Source organism: Rissa tridactyla, chromosome 2, assembly GCF_028500815.1.
Source record: "Rissa tridactyla isolate bRisTri1 chromosome 2, bRisTri1.patW.cur.20221130, whole genome shotgun sequence".
NCBI classification, from domain to species: Eukaryota; Metazoa; Chordata; class Aves; order Charadriiformes; family Laridae; genus Rissa; species Rissa tridactyla.
In genome coordinates this window covers 103477224-103498147 of record NC_071467.1, presented here as the reverse complement: position 1 = coordinate 103498147, position 20924 = coordinate 103477224, and the positions used below count along the sequence as shown (strand labels likewise).

General features: G+C 37.1%; 1 protein-coding gene across 8 annotated transcripts in view; it reads right to left on the bottom strand.

The window, feature by feature from the left end:
• The window catches only part of ATP9B (ATPase phospholipid transporting 9B (putative)), a 174748-nt gene that overhangs the window by 149708 nt on the left and 4116 nt on the right, over positions 1 to 20924 (bottom strand). For 6 of the 8 annotated variants that reach the window (XR_008465058.1, XR_008465059.1, XM_054192859.1 and 3 more), the window contains exon 2: positions 8422 to 8595. Coding sequence is in view for 6 of the 8 variants with exons in the window: in XM_054192859.1 (XP_054048834.1) it covers positions 8422 to 8595 (174 nt within the window). In the remaining 2 variants the exon portion in view is untranslated. Of the gene's footprint in view, positions 1 to 815; positions 854 to 8421; positions 8596 to 10228; positions 10327 to 20924 lie in introns of those variants that run through there. The other 2 variants (XM_054192860.1, XM_054192861.1) reach the window with 2 other exon arrangements.

The following is a 20924-nucleotide window of genomic DNA, read 5'->3' as shown; positions in this document are numbered from 1 at the left end:
ACAATTCTATGATTCTATGAACAGGAGAAAGGAAGAGCATTCTTGCCTAACCAGCTTACAAATCTAGTGAAGAAGGCTTAAACGATGAGCAATGAGACAGACAGGAAGGCCTCACAGACCACTTTAAACAACTGCAATTTGGACAAGGACACAGGAATGATGGGATGAGATCCCAATGCAGGAAGAACAGAAGGCTGGCAAATGGAATGATGCCACTGAGGCTCAGCAGACTATTTACTAACAGTAAAACAAGAAACAAACATCGATGTGACCCAACTCACAAAATATAATCAGCCTAAAACCTGCTAGGACTATCCACAGGAGCAGATTATTCTTTCCAACCACCTGTATCCATCTGCCCGACAGGGGCAAATGAGTACAGGTGGTTTGGAAAGAACTGCTAGTGTAGAAAGAAAAGCAGGTTCACCATACACTGTATATCCTTGTTTTACAATTCTGTATGCTAAAGGATAATTTCTTGGCACTTTTTAATACCGGGGGGAAGCGCTTTAATCATGTTGGGAGTCTGCTTTGGGAAAGTGAATCAGGAAGACTGAGCAGACAGTCCTTCCATGAGCACCTACTGCAGCCGAAGCACAGACCACTAGCTGGTCACAGTGAAATTTCAGCTAGAACAGCAGGTGAAGTTGAACGTAAAAGAAAGTGACAAATGTTTCCTAGTGAGGTTTTTGAATATACTGACAATTTTTTTGATGAAAAAAAAAAGTAATCATTAATAAGCTCTTTTAAGTTGTATTCAAACCAATAGAAAGGATTTTGCTGAGAACAGGAGGGGAAAACTACTATTCAGTCACCTCAGCATTGTTTCCTGGATGAATTCTGTATAGTCAACCTATTTGTATGTAATTGTACACACCTGAAAGAAAACAGAAAGTCATAACCAACACTGACATGTCAAGAGCAACCTCTAAAATGGAACTAATTTCCCTCTGAGAAGAGACAGATACACTACTCCTTAAGAGTACATTTCCTCTCTTGACTCTTGGGGCTTTAAGCACCCTGATCTAATGAAAGGTGTCCCTGCCCATGGCCAGGGAGGCTGGACCAGATGATCTTTGAAGGTCTTTCCAACCCAAATCATTCCATGATTATATGTCTCTAGTAAAACTTGGCTCTCAAGATATTTCTCATAAGGAAAGCAGAGGAACTGACACAGTTGCAAGAAATCATAATTGCACAGTAGCTTGTTACAAAACCAAAATAATTTCAGTGAAGTTCTGCAGAGCTTTATCTAGAACTTACTGGGTAATTGAATAACGAATATTTCATTTTTCACACAACAAAAAGCTAGAAGAGACAGGAGTACATGCAAAGAGGAGATCAGAATTCAAAGCTGTCTTTACAGATTGGAAAAACTACCTGCAAAAACAGAATGCAGTTAAACAGGCAAAAGCGCAACATAGTGCATTTACACAGAAATAATCAACTATGCAAATATAGAATTAGAAAAGCATTAGTAGATGGCAGCTCAGAAGAGAGGGACCCAGTTACTGCATGAGAATGATATACATGTGCAAAAAAAAGAGGCAGGTATCTGGTCAGCATGGACAGGCATACTACTAGCAAGTCATGAATATATTCCTTTTTCTCAGTCCAACGGCTAGCGAGATCTCAATTGGCTTACAATACCATTTTGAATACCAAAATTCAGACAATCCTATTGGGAAAACAAAGGCCATACATATGAGCAACAAAACAACTACAGGTCTAGAAAGGAGGCCAGGGTTGTCTACTAGATACACTGAAAGAAACAGAGTTGTTCAGAGAGGCTGAGTGTGGACCTAATATGGTCCACATAAAAAAAAAAAAGGCATGTAAGAAACAGCTGCAAAAAGGAAAGGGTCAACTATTCTCTAGGTCCACCATGATTAAATAATGACAGACTTCAACTGTGGCAAATAAATAACAAGGGGGAACAGACATGGAGTAAATGCTTCTAACAACTAGGGTGGAAAGAAACACTTAAGGAGGCTGGAACGGCTACCACTGCAGGGCTCAGATCTGGTTAGATCAGACATGAGTGGCAGGTGCAATTCATCCTGTGCAGGCAAGGAATCCACAGGACAACCTCTCAAAGTCCTTTCCTATTTTTTCCACAATTACAGAATCATGGTACACACAAATATGCGGGGAAGGAAGGCTGATAGTTAGCTTACATCACCACAGTCCCACTTAAATTGTTCTTGTCTGTAGTCCACATTATCCCAAGCCTATTACAAACTAATTTTGCCAAAGAACAAGTAGAATTGAAAGTTGTAGGCTCTTCTTTTTAAAGAAAACTAGAAGTTATGCAATAGCAAAATCATTGCAAGCAGCATTCACTTTGTTATGGAAATGCCACTACACCAATACCCACAAGCTGACATTTAGAACACTTACATTCTAAATGCTGGATTCTTAAGATTTCTTCCCTGAAGCTTTCACTACGGTACGGACATCAATTTGGTTTGATCCTACATAAACATGCATTTTATTTTTGTTACAAATTTAAGCCCATTCAGCAACTTTTCCGCATCACTTTTAAATAGTCACAAAGAATTATTCTGTTGTAAAAATTTGTATTAATTCAACATTCAAAATTCAGCCCTGTTATTTAGTAACATACAAGTCAGAAAAATCAAGTTATCTTGATAATTTCTTAAATTTGTCTTTAAAGCACAGTGCACAGCAGTCTTTCTATGTCATGGTTCCACAATCTGTTTAATGGCTGCGAACCTATCCTGCCGCTGCCGAGGTGGCTAGTACCACCCTCCTCCCATAACAAAGGTGTGGATTCTTGCCCCTGCGCTTGTGCTGACACGACTACTCATGCAACTGCATGGGTAAACTGGACCCGCACATTCATCCATCTGTAAACTAACACAGAATAAAAAAGGGGACTATTTTCAGTTAGATCCACCCCTGATTTTTAAAATCTATAAAACTGCAAAAATAGTTGAAACAACACAGGCTACGTGCTTGCAGGAGAAGGTGGAACAATTCCACTCGGTGCCAGCTTGGATTTACTCTTCATAAAACTGCTCATGGAATTAAAGCTTTAAATGTATTAATTTCCAGAGCAGGGGGTGGTGAGGACAATACAAATGGAAGAGGCAGCTTTGCTGTATACTAAGAAGTGTCCAGACACATCTGTAGCAAAAAAGTTCCAAGGAAAATATTCTTTTCCAGGCAAAGCAAACAAGCACAACAGCTTCTGTCTAAAAGCCCATAGACTGAAATTTCCTGACAGTCTTTGAAATCTTGCATTGCTTAAATCAGTTTTTTAATTTCAACGGTAAAAAGACTGAACATTTGACTAGGCACAGTGGCTTTTGTAGAAGAATTTCCTCAGACACTGATGACTTTTCTATTGCTAAAATTAAATATTTGAATAAAGCAACTGAATTATACTGCCTTCCCTGCCATCAAGTTTCATCTTCCTGAAACTACTTTTTTCGTTACAGATCAACAGAGAATGTGAAACAGATGCCAGAATGACCATTAGTTTAGCAAATGCCAAAAAGTACAGACATAACAATGATGTCTGACTTGGAAACAATTGTGATACCTTTGATAAAAGGGATTTGACTGACATAGAACTAACAACACTAAAGTTCTCAGACACAAGAAAATCTCAGATGATAGAAATATTACAGGTTGTGCCCAAATCAGTATCGTAATGGTTCAGATGAGTTTTACTACCTTAAAAGTAAAAATCAGTTTGATTCTGCCGTTTACGGTCTCAGCAGTAATCACTGTTATATCACAGGAAGAGTAGGAAGTGGACATGCTGGCCTCAAAAATCCTAATCAATTCACATTAATTCAGATTTGTAAGAACCATGAAGTCTACCCAATATTTTTGAAACTCAGATTAATTTCAGAACAGATTAATTATATGTTGTGTGTTGATTAATGTTCCCCAATACAGAAACAATTTTTGTGCAATTTTTGTATGGATGCTTTCATGGGGTTTTTGTACCCACTAAATTTGTGTGAACCAAACATCAGGAGATAAATCAGAATAGCATTCTCCAAGCTTCAAGTATCCTAAAAACATAGTGTTAGATGTAGCATGATCAAGACACACTTTAGATTTTCCTGGAATCTTTAATGTAAAAGGACACCTTATGCTATGGATTCAGTGATTAAAAAATAAATAAATAAATAAATCACAATCTTGCATATTGATTTAAGCATTTATTTCAAATGCCCTTGCCTAGAAAATTCAACACATACACAGATAGCTTTTTTTCTTAAGCTAGTATAAACCATGTTGCCTATATCAATAGAACAGATTGCATATATGAAGAAATGAACTAATTGATAAAAGAACTTTAAGGTATATCTATTAAATGGCTTTTTTCCAATCTGCTTCCTAATGTATCTGTTTTTATTTGAAGGAGAAATAACCGAAGTCTTAGTATTAGTAACTGTTGCCATATTAAAAAAACAAACAAACAAAAAAACCCTGGAGTAATTGTTAAATAAGAACCCTTAACTTTTTCATAAATAGAGCGCATCTCTTCAAGTCAAAAGCTAAAGTAAAAGTCTCAACTGACTCTGCAGTTCTAATAATAAAGGCTTTTTTTATTTTCTCTTTTCATTACTTTTATCCAACAAGCTTAACTGCCAGTATCTTTCACAAAACGGCATTTTCATCAGAAAGGAAAGATAATATAAAAGCTCTATATTGTCTGCAAGGGTCAGCTTTTCCTTATTAGGTTTTAAGTAGCAGAAACTAGTTCTGCAAAGAAAACATACTGTAATTATTGTACTCAACAGGTAGCTTCAGTAATCAGGCCAAAAGCAACACAGTGGTCATGTCATTCTTAAAAGATCAGCATTTTCCCATGCTTCTGCATAACAAATGCATTGCAGATTAACTGAAAGAGTACAGGCCATCTTAGAGCCCAAATTAATCCGAGCATTTGATATCCCCTTCACTTCATATGGAAATGCCATTCAATGGCACCATTTTCATAGGGACAAAGTGGTTTTTGATAACAAGTGGAATGTAAATCTCATGAGAAAGAAATCAATCCAGCCCAAAGAACTCCAGAGTATTGATCTATGTGCATTATAATTTCACAAGCTTGAAGAGAATTTGTAAGTTAAAGGGGAAATGATTACAGCCACAAAACAGCTGCTATATCACAAAGTTTTCTTTTAACTGTGCTATGAAAGCAAAAAATAAGCAGTTTCTGAAGTTAAAAGTTATACTGATTGAATTAAGTCTTCAGTTTGTTCAAAATCAAAGACATTTGATTTAATTATGATTTTTTTTACATTGCAAATGTAAAAAATGTTTAAAGAGCTGCAGATTTGCAACTAAAGTTTACACCATTCAGTTCCAAACAAGACTATTGTCTAAACAGAAGTTAAAAGCCGAATAAAGGATTTTTACAAAATCGATTTTAATGTACAGTGAACTCTGTCACACATTCCGTATTTGTTCCTGCCAAATGGGTGAAACTTTTTCAATCAGTTTGTGATGTAGCAACAATCTAAAGCTGCAAAGTAAGAGATGGAAAACTTCCTCTCACAAAAATGAGATTAATCCTAACAATGCAACACAGACCAAAAAATAAAACCACAGAAACTAGCGGGTATGGGGGGGTTTTGTTTGTTTGCAACAAGTGATTTTGAACACAAACACAAGACCTTCACTGAGAATCCAGAAGAAATCAAGGGCCCCCTGAGCTTGACTCCAGACAAATGCCTTGTCTTTTCTTGTGTTCATCTTTCTGTCGCAGTTTTGAAAAATTTACTTTAAAGCACAAATGGAAATTCTGGATGTGAAGTTGAGATTTCAACCTCATCCATTCTCAAGTATGAGATACTAATTTCCACAAAAACACGGTGAAATTTTAAATTCTGTTCAACTGAACAGGTTTCAGACTGCTGTTTAATCTCACATTACTCTTAAAAGAATGCAGTTTGCCTTCTGGAAATAAATTTCAGTTGTTTTCATAGCACATATATTCCACCATCAACACACATGAAAATTGTTTTCTTACATGTCCATTTCAAGTGTGAACGAGTCAACACCCAGCTCTATGCCAAACTGATACTTCACACAACATAAAAACAGCATAACTCATTCTACTACACAGTGTAAATAATAACTGCATGTATGACAATGATCCTTTTCAATGATCCTAGGCAACTTTATGATCTTCTCAATGATCCTAGACAGCTTTATGAACTGCAAATAGGTATTTCAAAAACTCTAATATTCTGTGGGCCCTGGCAAAAATTCATGAAGTTTTATTATAACGAGAAACCATCAAAAACTATATCTTAACACTGACTGCACATCCCTGACTTTTATCAATAACAAAGCCTCAATGGTGCTCTCAGCCCAGAAAAAAACTCCTTATCACCACAACAGGTATTTACATACTCACTCAGAAGTGCTCACCCAGGCTGAGGTTTTTATCCAACCTGACTGGACCAGTAGATAAGATACCATGTGATTCACTTTCTTTCCAGCTAATTTTCCCCATATCACATAAGCAGATGTCTGCAGCTTTCTTGTGGGAGTATCCTCTGCCTGCCAATACTCTACAGAAATTTCACGTTTCTGCTAGGATCTGAGGGTCATCTTTTTTTTTTCTTCAATAGAGATTTTATTTTTTCCATGAAAGAAGAAAATTATCTGCTATGATGTTCTGTTGTAGAAAACACTAAGGCGATTAAAATGTCTCTAGGTATAAATACAATACTGAATAGACTCTTTATTGTACACAAATTCAGTTGGGGAAATCAGCAAAGCAGAAGTCATACTTCTCCTCTAAGGTCTCTTTCTTAATGAGGGCTTTTCTTTTACACATCTACATTAGCAGTAACGTATGTGTAAGACATAGCAAAATAATGAATCCATAATGCAGTTTCCTTGCTCTCTTCATTCTCAAAAATCCATCAAAAATATAGCTCAAGTGTTTTAATTAGGAAGTTCTAACAATTTGAAAGTTTCTAGGCTTTGAGCTCCACTTAAAGCTGAGATCTACCTATCCATTTTAAAAAGCACACAAGAACATGAAGTTTTACAATCCTCAGCATCAATGACACCTTCTTGTGACATTCTCTTACAATTGTTAATTAGTCCAACATAAACTCATCTTAAAATTGCCTACTTCTATCAAAACACTGTAAATTCTCTGTCAGGGCAACCACAGGGTGCAGTCTTTACTGGACTACTTGTTTTCATGAAACTTACAGGAATGTAATCATCATAACTAATACTCATTAACATTTAAAGCGCCGAACTCACCTAAAGTGTATTGTTTGAAAGGTATCTCAATTTTAAGGTATGTCCAAAAGATTCACAGCCTCTTTAAGTATTTTTAAAAGTTTTTTTAAAAACTACAATGGTAGTTCTGTAACAGAAATATTGCTTCCAGAAAGCATTTACGTATACAAATGCTGCTTCTGTAAAACTTTGCTACCTTACTTCTTTCCTGCTACTTTCCAAACACTTATTCAGTATAATAAAATTACTAATCCAAGAGTTTTTGTTAAATCATTATAGAAAAAAAAAATCACTACAGATCATATTTTTTCTGCAAACAGTAAAGGTGTATAATGAAATTATTTCAAAACTAATGATGCACAAATATAGACCTCCTGGAATTTATTAAGTGCCATTAAACCACCTGTGAAGACTTCTATCTAAATCAGTTCCAAAAGTCATCTGCCAAAAAAATCACTCATCATTTAAGTCCACTGAAAACTCTTCACTTACTTCACTTGACTGATTCTCAGATTTTATCATTCAAGATAGAAAAAAACCTGTGATTCTTAATCATCCTAATAGCAATTTCTGTATTTGGAAGTTTGCTAGCAATTCATTAGAAAGTTACTATTCCAAGGCAACTGCATACAGCAGAGTTTAGCACAAAAAGTTTTCTAAATAAGAACCCAATCACAAAAGCTAATCCCAGCTGTAGTTCACTGCAAGGCCACCAGTTACACATATTCTTTAACCTTTAAAGTTGAAGTGTTAACTAATCATCAGTTAATGAATTTGCTTTTTCTTTTCAGCAACAACAATAAAATTTATATATTGTCAACTTAACACAATAACGCCCTCTACCCTGATGCGGTTTTGAGTAGAAGTGAGGACTAGGCTTAGATGCTGTATTATGGACCTCAGACTAGTACAAATTCAGTGCATGATCTCTCTTAAAGGCCTCTTTCTTGCAAGTCAGCAAAGCAGACAGAAGAAATACACAGCAGCAGCTCTTAAGAACTTTTTTTATTAATGGCTGGTAACATCCCAGTAGGGAAAATGCCGGCAAAGCAATCAAAAGATGCACGACAAGCCAATTATTGTGTTGCTGTACTCTGCACATATCACACAATACACAGTTACTATTTACTGAATTTGTTTAATAAAAAGTACTGGTATGCAACAAACCTAGTGCAAAGGAACTTCCAGCCACCGCAGATAAACCATTCTAAGCCTCTTCTTCTTTGAGAAATTCTGGCTCTTGGTAGAGTATGGTAATCACTCTCATCATTTTCAAAGCCTTCTTCTGACATCATTAACGGCATTTCATCCAAATGAGAGGACTCATCTTCCACTTGGTACCTGGCAAAATGAAATAAAAACACTAAATAAATAGTCAGTACATCACTTTTCATTACCGTGAATCTCCTAAAGTAAGAAGTTAATTTTTGCCCTATGGAATTTTATTAGAGAGATATTTTCATCTATACATCTCATGTATTTGTGCTAACACATCAACAAGAAATTCTAATTTGAGTTAAAAATGCGTAATACAGAAAAAGGGTCTGCAATTATTCTAGGGAAATTATTGTTTATTATATAATTTGTACATACAGAGCTGCAACGTCATACTTTTCAAATGATTCTTTGTAAGATTTTGGTAGATAGAATTTACTCGGCAAAGTTTATAGCAGAAGCAAATGACTGAGTTTTCACGGAAGTACAGACTTTAGATTTCCACTGAGCTTCTTCAACTTGCTTTCCTGATGTCTGTTCCTGTGTGCACAGGCCTCTGAGTCACACTTTCTACACAACTCATCAGTATCTTAGTTTTAATTACTAAAACATTATAGTTACTTTTATAATTCTACACAAAAACATTCAGCAAGTCAAAACAGATTTGCATGTGGGACCTACGGAAACAACACCAAGCTAACAATGGTCCTTTCCCCTCCAGAAACTATTCTCCACTTCAGTTTTACATTTCTGGAATGTTTTTTATGCCAAGACAGGAATATTTGATCAGAAAATTCCGCTAAGTGCATGTAAATTGAGTGACTTATTCTGTTCATATTTTTATACCATTGGGAAGATGATTGTAAGAAACTGCACTATTACTCGAGTTTCCTTTCACAGACTATTAAAAGGACTACTAAGTATATTAATTAGAAGAAAATTTTTGAAGGGATTAAACATTATAGTCAAGCAAAGATCATCTGCTTGTATGCAATAACACATGCAATAACCCTAATCAATAAAAATGCACGATACAGAAGATAAACAAAACAGTCAGAAAAGCTGGCTGCACAAATGCTTACAAAATATGTGAAAATTGTATCAAACAACAGAGAAGCAAAAAATTTAAATATATAAACACATTACTTGACACTATTGGTAATGGTAGTTAAGCAGTCTTTAAATAGGAACAGCTGATATAAAAAAAGTATCTGACCAAAATAAATCAAAATATATTCTGCACAAGTATTTTTAAAATTTCTCAAATATTTTACAGTTTGGAAGACTAGCAGACTACCATTAATCTATTCTATATGTCATATATCTACCTTGAAATTATTCTTGCACTGGGAGCAGTAAAGAATAACTCCTAGAGCGGGGCGGGGGGGAAACCCAAGAACAAAAAAAAAAAAAAAATCAACACCACACACAACAAGAAAAAGGACTGAGTCACAAAAAAAAAAATACACGTTTGGTACACGTATTAGTAAGTTTGACTTTTATGAAGCTGTACTGTACAGTCATGCCTTACAATGTGTGTCCTAGGACTGTCCCATTTTCCCCACAGCAACCCAAAACCAATCTATATAAAAATAGTAATTAACAAAACCAAAAATCCATTCCCTTTGTGTGAGAGAGCAGCTGGAACACATGGAGCTCTACCTGGGGACAGATGAGGAGCAAACTGTGAACTTCTGGGTTAGGACTAAAGAGAGGACCAGTAAAGGCAACGTTATAGTGGGTGGCTGCTACAGATCACCTGAACAGGAAGAATGCAGATGAGGCTCCTTACAGACAAACAGGAGCACCTTCACATTCGCAGGCCCTGGTGTTCATGAGGGATTTCCACCACCCTGGTATCTGCTGGAGGGACAACACAAAAGGACATGAGCAATCCTGGTGGGTTCTGCAGTGCTTTGCAACAACTTCATCCTCCAAGTAATCAGAGGAGCCAATAAGGAGAGGTGCTCTGCTGGACCTCACACTCACCAAGCAAAGAGGGGCTCACTGGGGATGTGAAAGTCAAACACAACTTTGGCTGTAGTGACCACGAGATGGTGGAGTTCAGGTTCCTGGGGGCAGGGACAAGGGTGGCAAGCAAGCTCACAACCCTGGACTTCAGGAGAACAGATTTGCCCTTTTCAAGAACTGCTTGGAAGAGTCTCATGAGATAATACTGTGGAGGGAAGAGGGGCCCAAAAAAGCTGGTTAATATTCAAGGATCAGCTCCTCCAATCTCAAGAGATTTCCATCCCAATGAATAAGAAGTCGGGCAAAAACGCGAGGAGGAGCTCCTGTCCAAACTCAGACACAGAAAAGAAGCACACAAAGTAAGAACAGGTAACCTGGGAGGAATACAAAACCATTGTCCAAACATCCAGGGAGAAAGCTAGGAAAGCTACAGCCCAAGGAGAATTGAATCCGGCCAGGGATGTCAAACATAAGAACTCTGTAAGTACACAGGTGACAAGAGGAAGAATAGGGAAAATGTGGGCTCATTGCTGAATAAGACAGGGGACCCAGTTACACAAGACACAAGGCTGAGGTACTGAGTGCCTCCTTTACCTCAGTCTTTTTATGTAAAGACTGGCTTTCAGGAGTCCCAGGTCTCAGAGAGCAGGGGGAGGGGCTGGTGCAAGGAAGATGAGGATAAGATCAGAGAACACTTAAACAAACTGGATATATATAAGCCTATGGGCTCTGAGGGGATGCACCTGTGAGTTCTGAGGGAGCCGGGCAGATGTCATCACAAGGCCACTTTCGATAATCTTTGATCAATCATGGCAACTGGGAAAAATGACTGGAGGAAAGCAAATGTCACTCCTAACTTCAAGAAGAGCAAGGAGGACCACCCAGGTAACTACAGACCTGTCAGTCTCACCACGATCCCTGGGAAGGTCATGGAGCAGCTCATCCTGGAAACCATTTCCAGGCACACAAAAGACAAGAAAATCATCAGGAGTAGTCAGCATGGTTTCACCAGGGGGAAGTCATGCTTGACCAATTTGATAAATTTCTACGATGAAGTAACTGGCCTGGTAGATGAGGGGAGAGCAGTAAATAGTGTCTACTTGGACTTCAGTAAGGCTTTTGATACTGTCTCCCATAAAACCCTCATAGACAAGCTGTTGATGCAGCAGCTGGATGAGCAAACAGTGATGTGGACTGAAAACGGGCTGAAGAGCCAGGCCCAGAGGGTAGTCATCAGTGGTGCAAAGTCTAGTTGGAGGTCAGTAACTAGCAGTGTATCTCAGGGGTCCGTACTGGGTGCAGTCCTGTTTAACATCTTTGTTAGTGATTTAGATGATGGGGCAGAGCTCAAGTTTGCAGATGACATAAAACTCAAGGAAGTGTCTGATAGGCTAAATGAGCACGCTGCCATCCAGTGTAAACTTGACAGACTGGAGGAATTGGGTTGACAGGAACCTCAGGAAGCTCAGCAAGCCAAATTGCAAAGTCCTGCAGCAAGCAAAGAACAACCCCACACTGGGAGCCACCCAGCTGGAAAGGAGCTTGGTAGAAAAGAACCAGGGGATCCTTGTGGACAACAGGTTGAACATAAGCCCAGCGATGTGCCCTTGCCACAAAGAAAAGCTACTGCTTTTCTGGGCAGCGTTAGGCAGTGTTGCCAGCAGGTAAAGGGAGGAAATCCCTCCTCTCTGCCCAGCACTGGTGAGGTCACACCTGGAGTCTTGTGTCCAGTTCTGGGCTCCTCAGTACAAAAGAGCCATGGACATATTGGAAAGAGTCCATTGTAGGGTGGTGAAGATGAATAAGGGAGTGGAGCATCTCTCCTGTGAGGAAAGGCTGAGAGGGCTAGGACTGTTCAGTCTGGAGAAGACAAGGCACAGGCAGAATCTTATTAATGTCTATAAATACCTGAAGGAAGGCTGCAGAGAAGACTGAGCCAGGCTCTCTTCAGTGGTACCCAGTCACAGGACAAGAGACAACAGGCACAAACTGAAACACAGGAGGTGCCATCTGAACATCAGGGAACACTGTTTTACCATGAGTATGACTGAGCACTGGCAAAGGTTGTCCAGGGAGGTTGTGGGATCTCCATCCTCAGAGATGTTTAAAAGCTGTCTGGACACGATCCTACACAACCAGCTCTATGTGGCCCTGCTTGAGCAGGGGGCAGTTCTGCTAACACAGAACAGCACCCTGAGCAGTATTCACTCCAAAATCTTGACAGACAAAATCCAATATTTTAAAAAGAAAGTAACACTACAAACACCAGGACTATGGTATGAGTATGAAAGGCACCATCACTGGATTTGCATTTTCTCAACTTACTGTATATTTAATACAAAAAACCTGAAATAATTTCCTTTTCCCCTAGATTTCCATGTTGTGCCCTCTTCTATACAGGATATTAAAGCATTTATTAACCTTTTTGGATATCAGGAAAGGAAGGGGGGAGGGAGGGATTTCTACAGAAAAAGTATACCACATACTTTACACTAGCTATGTAATAAATCAGTATCAACACAGTTAAGAAGGAAGACGTAATAAGGAAGGAAAGAAAAAAAAACCCACCACTAAAACCGGCTATTGGTTAACCAGTAATGACTAGCTAGATACTTCCTCTTTTGGTTGGCAGGTGATGCCCTGATTTCTGCACCTCCTTTGAATCACTTGGTATAAGACATCATTAAGGGATGTCAACAATGTGTTCTGACCAGATTAGAAAACAATGCATAACTAGGAAAAATAATAAACACGCCCTCTGTATCCCCTGGCTACAAGTCAACTGAGTACTGGAACCTTAAGCGTGTTAGACCTTGTGAAGAAAAATCTTCATCTGTTTCACATGATGTAAAAGCAAAACCACAGAGCAGAACACACAACAAAAGTTTCAAACTAAAAAACTGCATAAATTTATTCAAAGTTATGAGTTCCCTGAAAGTTAGTTTTGTGAAAATATGGCATGGAAAACACTTTCAGAATTATTACCACCAGTACCCATTTAAAAAAAGGAAAATAAAGTTTAAAACAAAGATGAAAAACGATCTTCACAAAGCACGTTGTTTGCAAAAAGCTGCATCTAACGTTTAGTTTAATATGGCAATCTGGCAATATGTTTTCCATTCCCATTTCTATTAATGGTCATTAAGAAAAAACACACTACAAAAAATTCTCTTCACAAAACGGGGCAGTTATTATATGTTAACATGTATATTATACTAAATTATATTGATTACTCTCAGACTAGACTGATTTGAATACTAGACAATAAAAACACTGCTTAGAAAAAACTTAAGACATTACTTTATGCCAAGACTCCCAGTCAGACAGGCCTGTGTTTAAACAGATTCACATGCAATGCTTTTATAATCTCTCCTGGTTAAATTTGCAAATTACATTATCACATTTTTAATATACAGCTTTCTGCTGCATTGTGTTTTGCTTTTAGATATCCAAACAAATAATAGCATATTTTTAACACCATCCAGTGAAATCACAATCTGCTAGCTGTAACGGAGCATACAGCAGGATATTGCAAAGTAACAGATCCCCTTCTGTACAAAGTTAACAAGTGTCTGATTCAGAAAATAATATCCTTTATATACAAAGGTAACAGAGCAAACATGGTTAAAGTCTCTCTTGAAGTAATATGCTAATGCAAGAGAATTACAGGAGAACGACTTGGACAAGAATCACATTCACACACATGCACAATATTTAAATCTACTCTTGTAAATATGGTAATATTTGCAGAGTGCATTGATGTCCTAAGCATAATTTCTTTAAGGTTTTTTTGCCATTATGTTATAAACAAATGTTTGTTTCACAATCAGTACCTAGGTTTGCACTTTTAAATACGGAGCTTCACCAAGTACTGAAGATAACGAGCATAAGGACCATCATATTTAGTAACGCTGACTTCAAAATACAGCCTCTGAACTGGCAAGCAATTTACTCTCTTTCAAAAGCAATTTTGCTATTGTGTTGGAAAATTGTACTTCAGTATTTAAAAACAATAAGATAATGAATAATGGATTTTTCATAACTAGGATAAGGACAAAAATCTTTACGTCTTTGTTACCTAGTATTTTTCTGCACTTAATTGCTTGAAGTGCTGATTTTCCTTGAGTGACAAATCAATTAAGTATAATCCTAGAAACTTTTATTAAAATAGGGAAGCATTGAAAGCAACATGAATAAAAAAGCCAGAGCGAAGATATCAAAACTCTCAGCATGAGTGCTACTAAATCAGATATGAAGACAACTATCTTGACAAAAATATGGTTTCCTAAGGAAAAAGGAACATTAATATTAAACAACTTTCAACTAAATCTGACTACTATTAGGAATATCATTTAACATATTTAAGTGAAAGGAAGCCATGTACAATAAATACTTTTAAATTAAATTTTAATATAAACATCTGCTGTGAAAATTATGCCTCAAGTCACCTGTAGCTACATTATTCCACTTTGACGGCTGTTTGCCAGAGGAGATGCAGCTGCAGAGTTCCATGGGTGCCATAACTGGTAATGGAAACCATTTTAATTCATTTAAATCTAATCTGGCTACCTATTTCGATCCATAATTATTTCTGTATTTTCTGCCAGCTTTCCATTGTTCTAAAAGAACAATGTTCAAGGGTGCAGCAAGAAGGTGCAAGGGGCCAAGAAGGTCCGAGTCATGACTGCATGTTTTTCTGATTTTACGCACTTGACAAATGCAGAAGCAGTATCTATGGTGAATTTTTCTATCCGCCTGCTTAAAAGACCCAGGTAGGACAGAAGCACTGTGTCAGACACTGCATAAATAGTGTTTCCTTGTCACCTATCACTTGTGCTATATACCATAATTCACAAGAAGGAAAAACAAAGCTGATGTCTTAAAGCAGTATTTCTCAAACGTAGTGACGGAGGGAAAAGGAACATATGGCCATGAGTCCATACAGGAACTGGATGTAGGAGATGGCTGTGGGATGCAGAGTAGCATGGAAGAGAGGCAGCAGTGGAAAAAGTTCCAGCTGAGCATCTGAGTAGAAAAGCTGAGAAAGGCCAGTTACTGGCAGTTGAGCTACCATCACTTGCCACTATGACCGTGTCCCATGCCATCAAGCAATGGTGATTTGGCCCAGTGGCTGCTGCCAGCCACAGGACTCCCTCCACTTCTGGTCATGGGCAGCAGAAAGACTCAGGGAGTAAGCAGCACAATCTATCTCAGCCATATCCTGCTCCACCTCCAGTAATTCCTCCACGGGTTAACCTAGGTGAACACTTTTCCAGTCTGAGGATAAGGGAGACTGCCAAACTGTAGAAATGCAGTAGGAAGAATAATGAAGAGAGGGAAATGCATATTTATATAAAGAGCAAGAATTGTTTCTTGAAGGACAAACCACTAAAGCAGCAACTGCAGTAGGCTGCCTGTATCACTGACATAACTGTTCAGATTCTGTCCTGTAACAAAGAAAAAAATCCCAGGAAACTGCACAGCAGTAGGAAAAAAATTAAGAAATGTACATTCATCCATAACCATATTTATAAGTATACGATGTGTTTTCATATAACTGCTTCTCTCAGTCAAATATTCAGCACTTCCATAAAACAGACTGCTTCGATAGAAGCTACACGAGAAAAATCGAATTACAAATATTTTTTTTCAAATATTCTTCTGCATTTCCAAATATTGGAAATTACTTTTTTGCCTGTAATTTCAAACACCTCTATGCTTTACACAGCAGTAAATTCAGTTAAACTACAGAGCAATCATGTTGTTCCTAGATTACAACAGAAGTGAAAAATGGAAAAATCTTCTACAGCTAAGTGCATGAAATTTAAAGAATTTCCTTTAACCTCTTCCTCCAAAACCCAGAAAAGCTATGTCAGAAGTTTTTAGAATTAGTAAGAGCTTGCCGCTATTTGTCCCTGTTTAGCTTTAGTTGTGCCTTTAATGCAAGTGCACCTGTAATCAGTATTATGTGGGAAGTCTCTGAATTCAAGTCTTGGCCTAAAAAAAAAAAAAATACATATACATACACAAAATAATCCTATTACAAATTGATATGCATTATCAGGGACAAGCGTGTCAGATGTCTACATGGAAGACGACACTAACAACAGTATTCCAACAGTTATAACAAAACAAAAAAATTCAAACCCCAACATTTGGACAGCTTTTAAGGAAGCTGAAGATTTGTAGAGCTGAACACTTATATCCATTTTCAATAGTTAACTTTGCTTTTGTGTCCTTGCATAACAGGATCTTTAAAAAAACCTATTACAACCCTCCCAACACAGTGTATGTTTACCCATTGGAGAATAAAACAGAAGGAAAGAGTACTTCTACTGTATGCAGGCAAGTTTATTACTGATTGTGTCACTGAGATGAATAATACTTACTGCAATAAGACCAAATAGATCAAGTTGCCCCCAGCCTTCTACAAATGATACAGAGATATTCTGGAAAAACACTAGGCAGCATTTTTGATCAACTATTACAATAAAATAAAATAAATAATAAAATAAAAAAGCTGGCATCTTCTGCGATGCAGAACTAAGGGAAAAACCTTTACGTCTGTTGAGATAAAGGTCTAAAAGCAGATGACATAGTTATTACCAAGGCTACCCTTTCATCGGTAGCTTATCAAAAATCGCTTAAATCATTACTAAGATATTAAGTACTACAGGTTCCACCAGACACTTACATAAAGCAAATATTCTGAATGCTATTTGCGTTCTCTTTCTCCTAGCTCACGCTTTCTTACCAGATCTATATACAGATGAAGAAAATTCTGAAGATCTGCATAATGAAGCCTTCATGAGAAAAGGCACCCTTTCCCTATTGCCCTTATTGCTCACTTTACAAAGTGCTATGCTTATATTAATATAAGATCTTTTTCAACTCATAACAAGATGGGTGAGTCTGTATTTAACAAAAAATAAGTACCAGAAATACCTAAATACACAGCAGGACCTGAGGAAACATCACATCTACATTCACCCGAACCCTAATTTTAATTAGTAGGGTACGTCATTGATCACAACAACGGGACCATTTTATCACTGTCACTGGGTATTGTTATTGACATTGTAGCCCAATCAATTGTTTTCTCTCCCTGTTCTTAGCAATCTAAATGCCTGCCCAAGCAACACAAATCACTGTATTTAGATACTACAGATATAAAACAGTAAGGCATGCAAATATAGGTCAAAAATACCAGCTTAAACGTGAAAAAACTTAAAAATACATTTACAAATTTTATTTTACTGCACATGCAGTCACACGTGCTCATTGCAAAAGACAGCATCATCTGCAATAGCAATTTGAAGTTCTCAAACTTTTTCTGCCTGATGATTACAATTCTTCAGATCAGGATAATTACTCTAAGAATAATCACACTAAAGATTACGACTGTCTATAAATCTGTCTTGGTGTGAAAGAGTATTACTAGTGCGGAAAAAAAACATAAGGACAACTTTTTCCAAATACATAGTTCTAAGCAACATCAAGTCAAAGAACTGCAATTAATTACTAAAATCACCTAGAGTTCCTATGTTATCAAAATTTATGTCTGCAGACAAAGTATTACAACTACTTCTCAAGTATGACACCAATGAAAGTGGCATTGCACATAAAAATACTTTACAGTTGCTATTGTGAGCAGCTCTATATGCGTGTAATACACTTACGTGCATCATTAAATCAAAGATTGCTCTGAAAAGCAAAAGCCACAGAAACTAAAATAACAATGACAACGCACCCTGCATAAAAGCTCCAAAAACATTAAGATATGGCAAGGCCATTTTTCAAAAATTATGTGTCAAACTACTTTGACCTTTGTCCCAGGAAACACTCTCAGAATCTACACCTATCCTCAATCAGGTGCTAGTCCCAACAAGCAATATTAACCTATGAATAAAGTCTTCATCAAACAAAGCAGCATGCAATCCAGGAATGTGAAAAGTGAACGACAAGCATAGAACGCACATTGAGAAAAAGTTAAAAAAAAATTCACTGCTAGGTTCTTTTTCCAAAAACTAGTGGTACTTCATGAGGTAGTACACAGACCCAGCCACTGTTATACAAATACAACATCCCAAGTGCAAAGATGCCACACAAGCAACCCTGTTAGAAGAATCAGAATTAAGAGATGGCATCTCATATTCAGCTTAAAAATTATTCAGTGACATGGTTCCAAACAACAATGGTGAATCTCTGTCCAAAACCACAATTCAGGAAAGCCTAATGACAAAGAACAGTATGTCCTGCAAGACACTGACATCAATTTTTTGTTTTTAATGAAATGAAAGGAAGTTTTGCTTTGCAAAAGAGGCAAACACTTTGAATTGCAGGTGAAGTCAGTACAAAACAGGAGGGCAATAGGTCTCCTGTAAAAACAAAAAGGACATACACGATTGATTGATCCCATTTGTAAGAATGGTATAACAGTACAGACAGTTCTCCTAACTATACTTCTACAGCGATTTCTTTGCACCTCATTTGATCCGTTCCTCCTTATGCTAAAACATAGAGGTATATTTGAATAAATATTTGAATATATCAGCATAACATACAAGGCTGTGTATTTTAATGCGTTCTCATTTCCAATGCACTTCAACATCTATATATTAGCAGCTGTAACATAAAACACTTATCAGGAATACCACTTTTGGTTGTTCAGAGTTCGTGACTTTTCTAGCAAGTATGGGCTGAACCTGTAATATTTGTAATGTTGTATCACAGTAACAACCAATACATCTTACTGGGTTGCTGTCTCCAGCAACGAAAGTTTCTGTCCTGCAGAGAAGAAGGTTAGACTAATGTGCAATGGTGCATCCACTTAGTTGCCGGTTCTGTACGCGTGTCACAGAGTGGAGAAAAAACCATCACAAGACAGGGGCTCTGGTTTAAAAAAAGCAGGATGATGTTAACGAGGATGATGTTATCCTGTTAACCAGGATGATGTTATGAGCTTTCTCCACAATCAGGTGTAAGCGTGCCAGTACACATGCAGCCAATTAACAAGTAGTACCCGTTCCTGCACACTCCCACAGTTGCTTAACTTTTAGGAGTTTCTGTGACCATATTCTGAGTAGTAGGATGAAGAGCATTAAATATGATATTTCTACAAAAGAAGTAACATAAACACAGTTTATGTTGCTGGACTAAACAATTTATTACTTATGGACAAACAACAGATGTTTGAAGAAGTAACTATCACTTTGCAACAGTAGTTTTAAAACATAAACACTCAAAAGTAAATTCAGTTCCATCTTCAGAATGGTTTATCACAGAAGCTATATTGAAATTCAAATTATTGTCAATATTTTCAATCTTTCAGATTCATCCAGGATTTTCAAACTCATTTTCAGGATGAGATATGCAGAGCCGTTCAATAAACAGGTGTGTGGGGAAAAAGAGCAGATTAAAATGAAACCTGTAAAACTCTGCCCAAATATTGTAAGAACTTTTGTTCTAAACATTCAGAAGTACCCAGGGAAAGAGAATCATAGGAACTAGCAACAATTTAGAAAAACTCCAAGAAATACCAAGTATCACTGCATAAACCCCATGCAACAGGTAAATTCTACTGATACATATCAATGCTTATATTTCTGAACAACTACAAACATTAGGCTTTCCCAACCCACAGTTAGAGCAAAATAAACTATGAGCTTTCTGCAAACACCATTCTACAAGAGATGTTAGGTCCTATTAGCTCCAATTGTTACATGGTCTCAACAAATACATTTTGATTTATTTGGGGAAGTTTTCATTCTTAATTATTACATTTAAAATATCAAAACCCTGGCATATAATTTGCCACTAGAGTATGAAGAATAACATCTGAACTATGAAAATCACACTGTAGTTCAGAACTAGAACATGCGCTTCTAACAATTGACAGCAGGCACCAGGTACCAAAGCATTTAAAAAAGCTCACTTCAGACATCAGAAATTAAAAAAATGACAGAATTACTGTATATGAATCTAGTAGTATCTGTTGACATTTCTATGTCTCTATTTTTTGGTGGTTCACTGTGAAACCCAGCCAAACACCTTGAAAAATGAAAACCAGAAGGACTACATCATTGCTGGGAACAGCTTTCATTTAAATGAAAAGCATTAGCACAGTAATAACACATTACATCATCGTACTTTCCACATAACACGAAAATTTGTTTGACATTTTTAAGTATCAGGGAAGCAAGTGAATTCTCAGCAAACTCTGAGTTCTGCAGACTTCCATTCAATTTTGCCTGGAATAGATTCTTTTCTATTATACGTAGGTCACTTGAAATAAGCTACAATCCACCAGCTGTTAAGCAACAAGTATGCTGCATTTATCTGGACAAAGGACACATTATTTGATTATTTTGTTCTTTTTCCCTTTTCGTGTAATTTTCTTTTTTGCTAATGACATAAGAATGAGAAATCAAAAATAACAGTATAGTCAGCTGCCTTAAAACAAGGTTGCTCTATCACTGAACAAA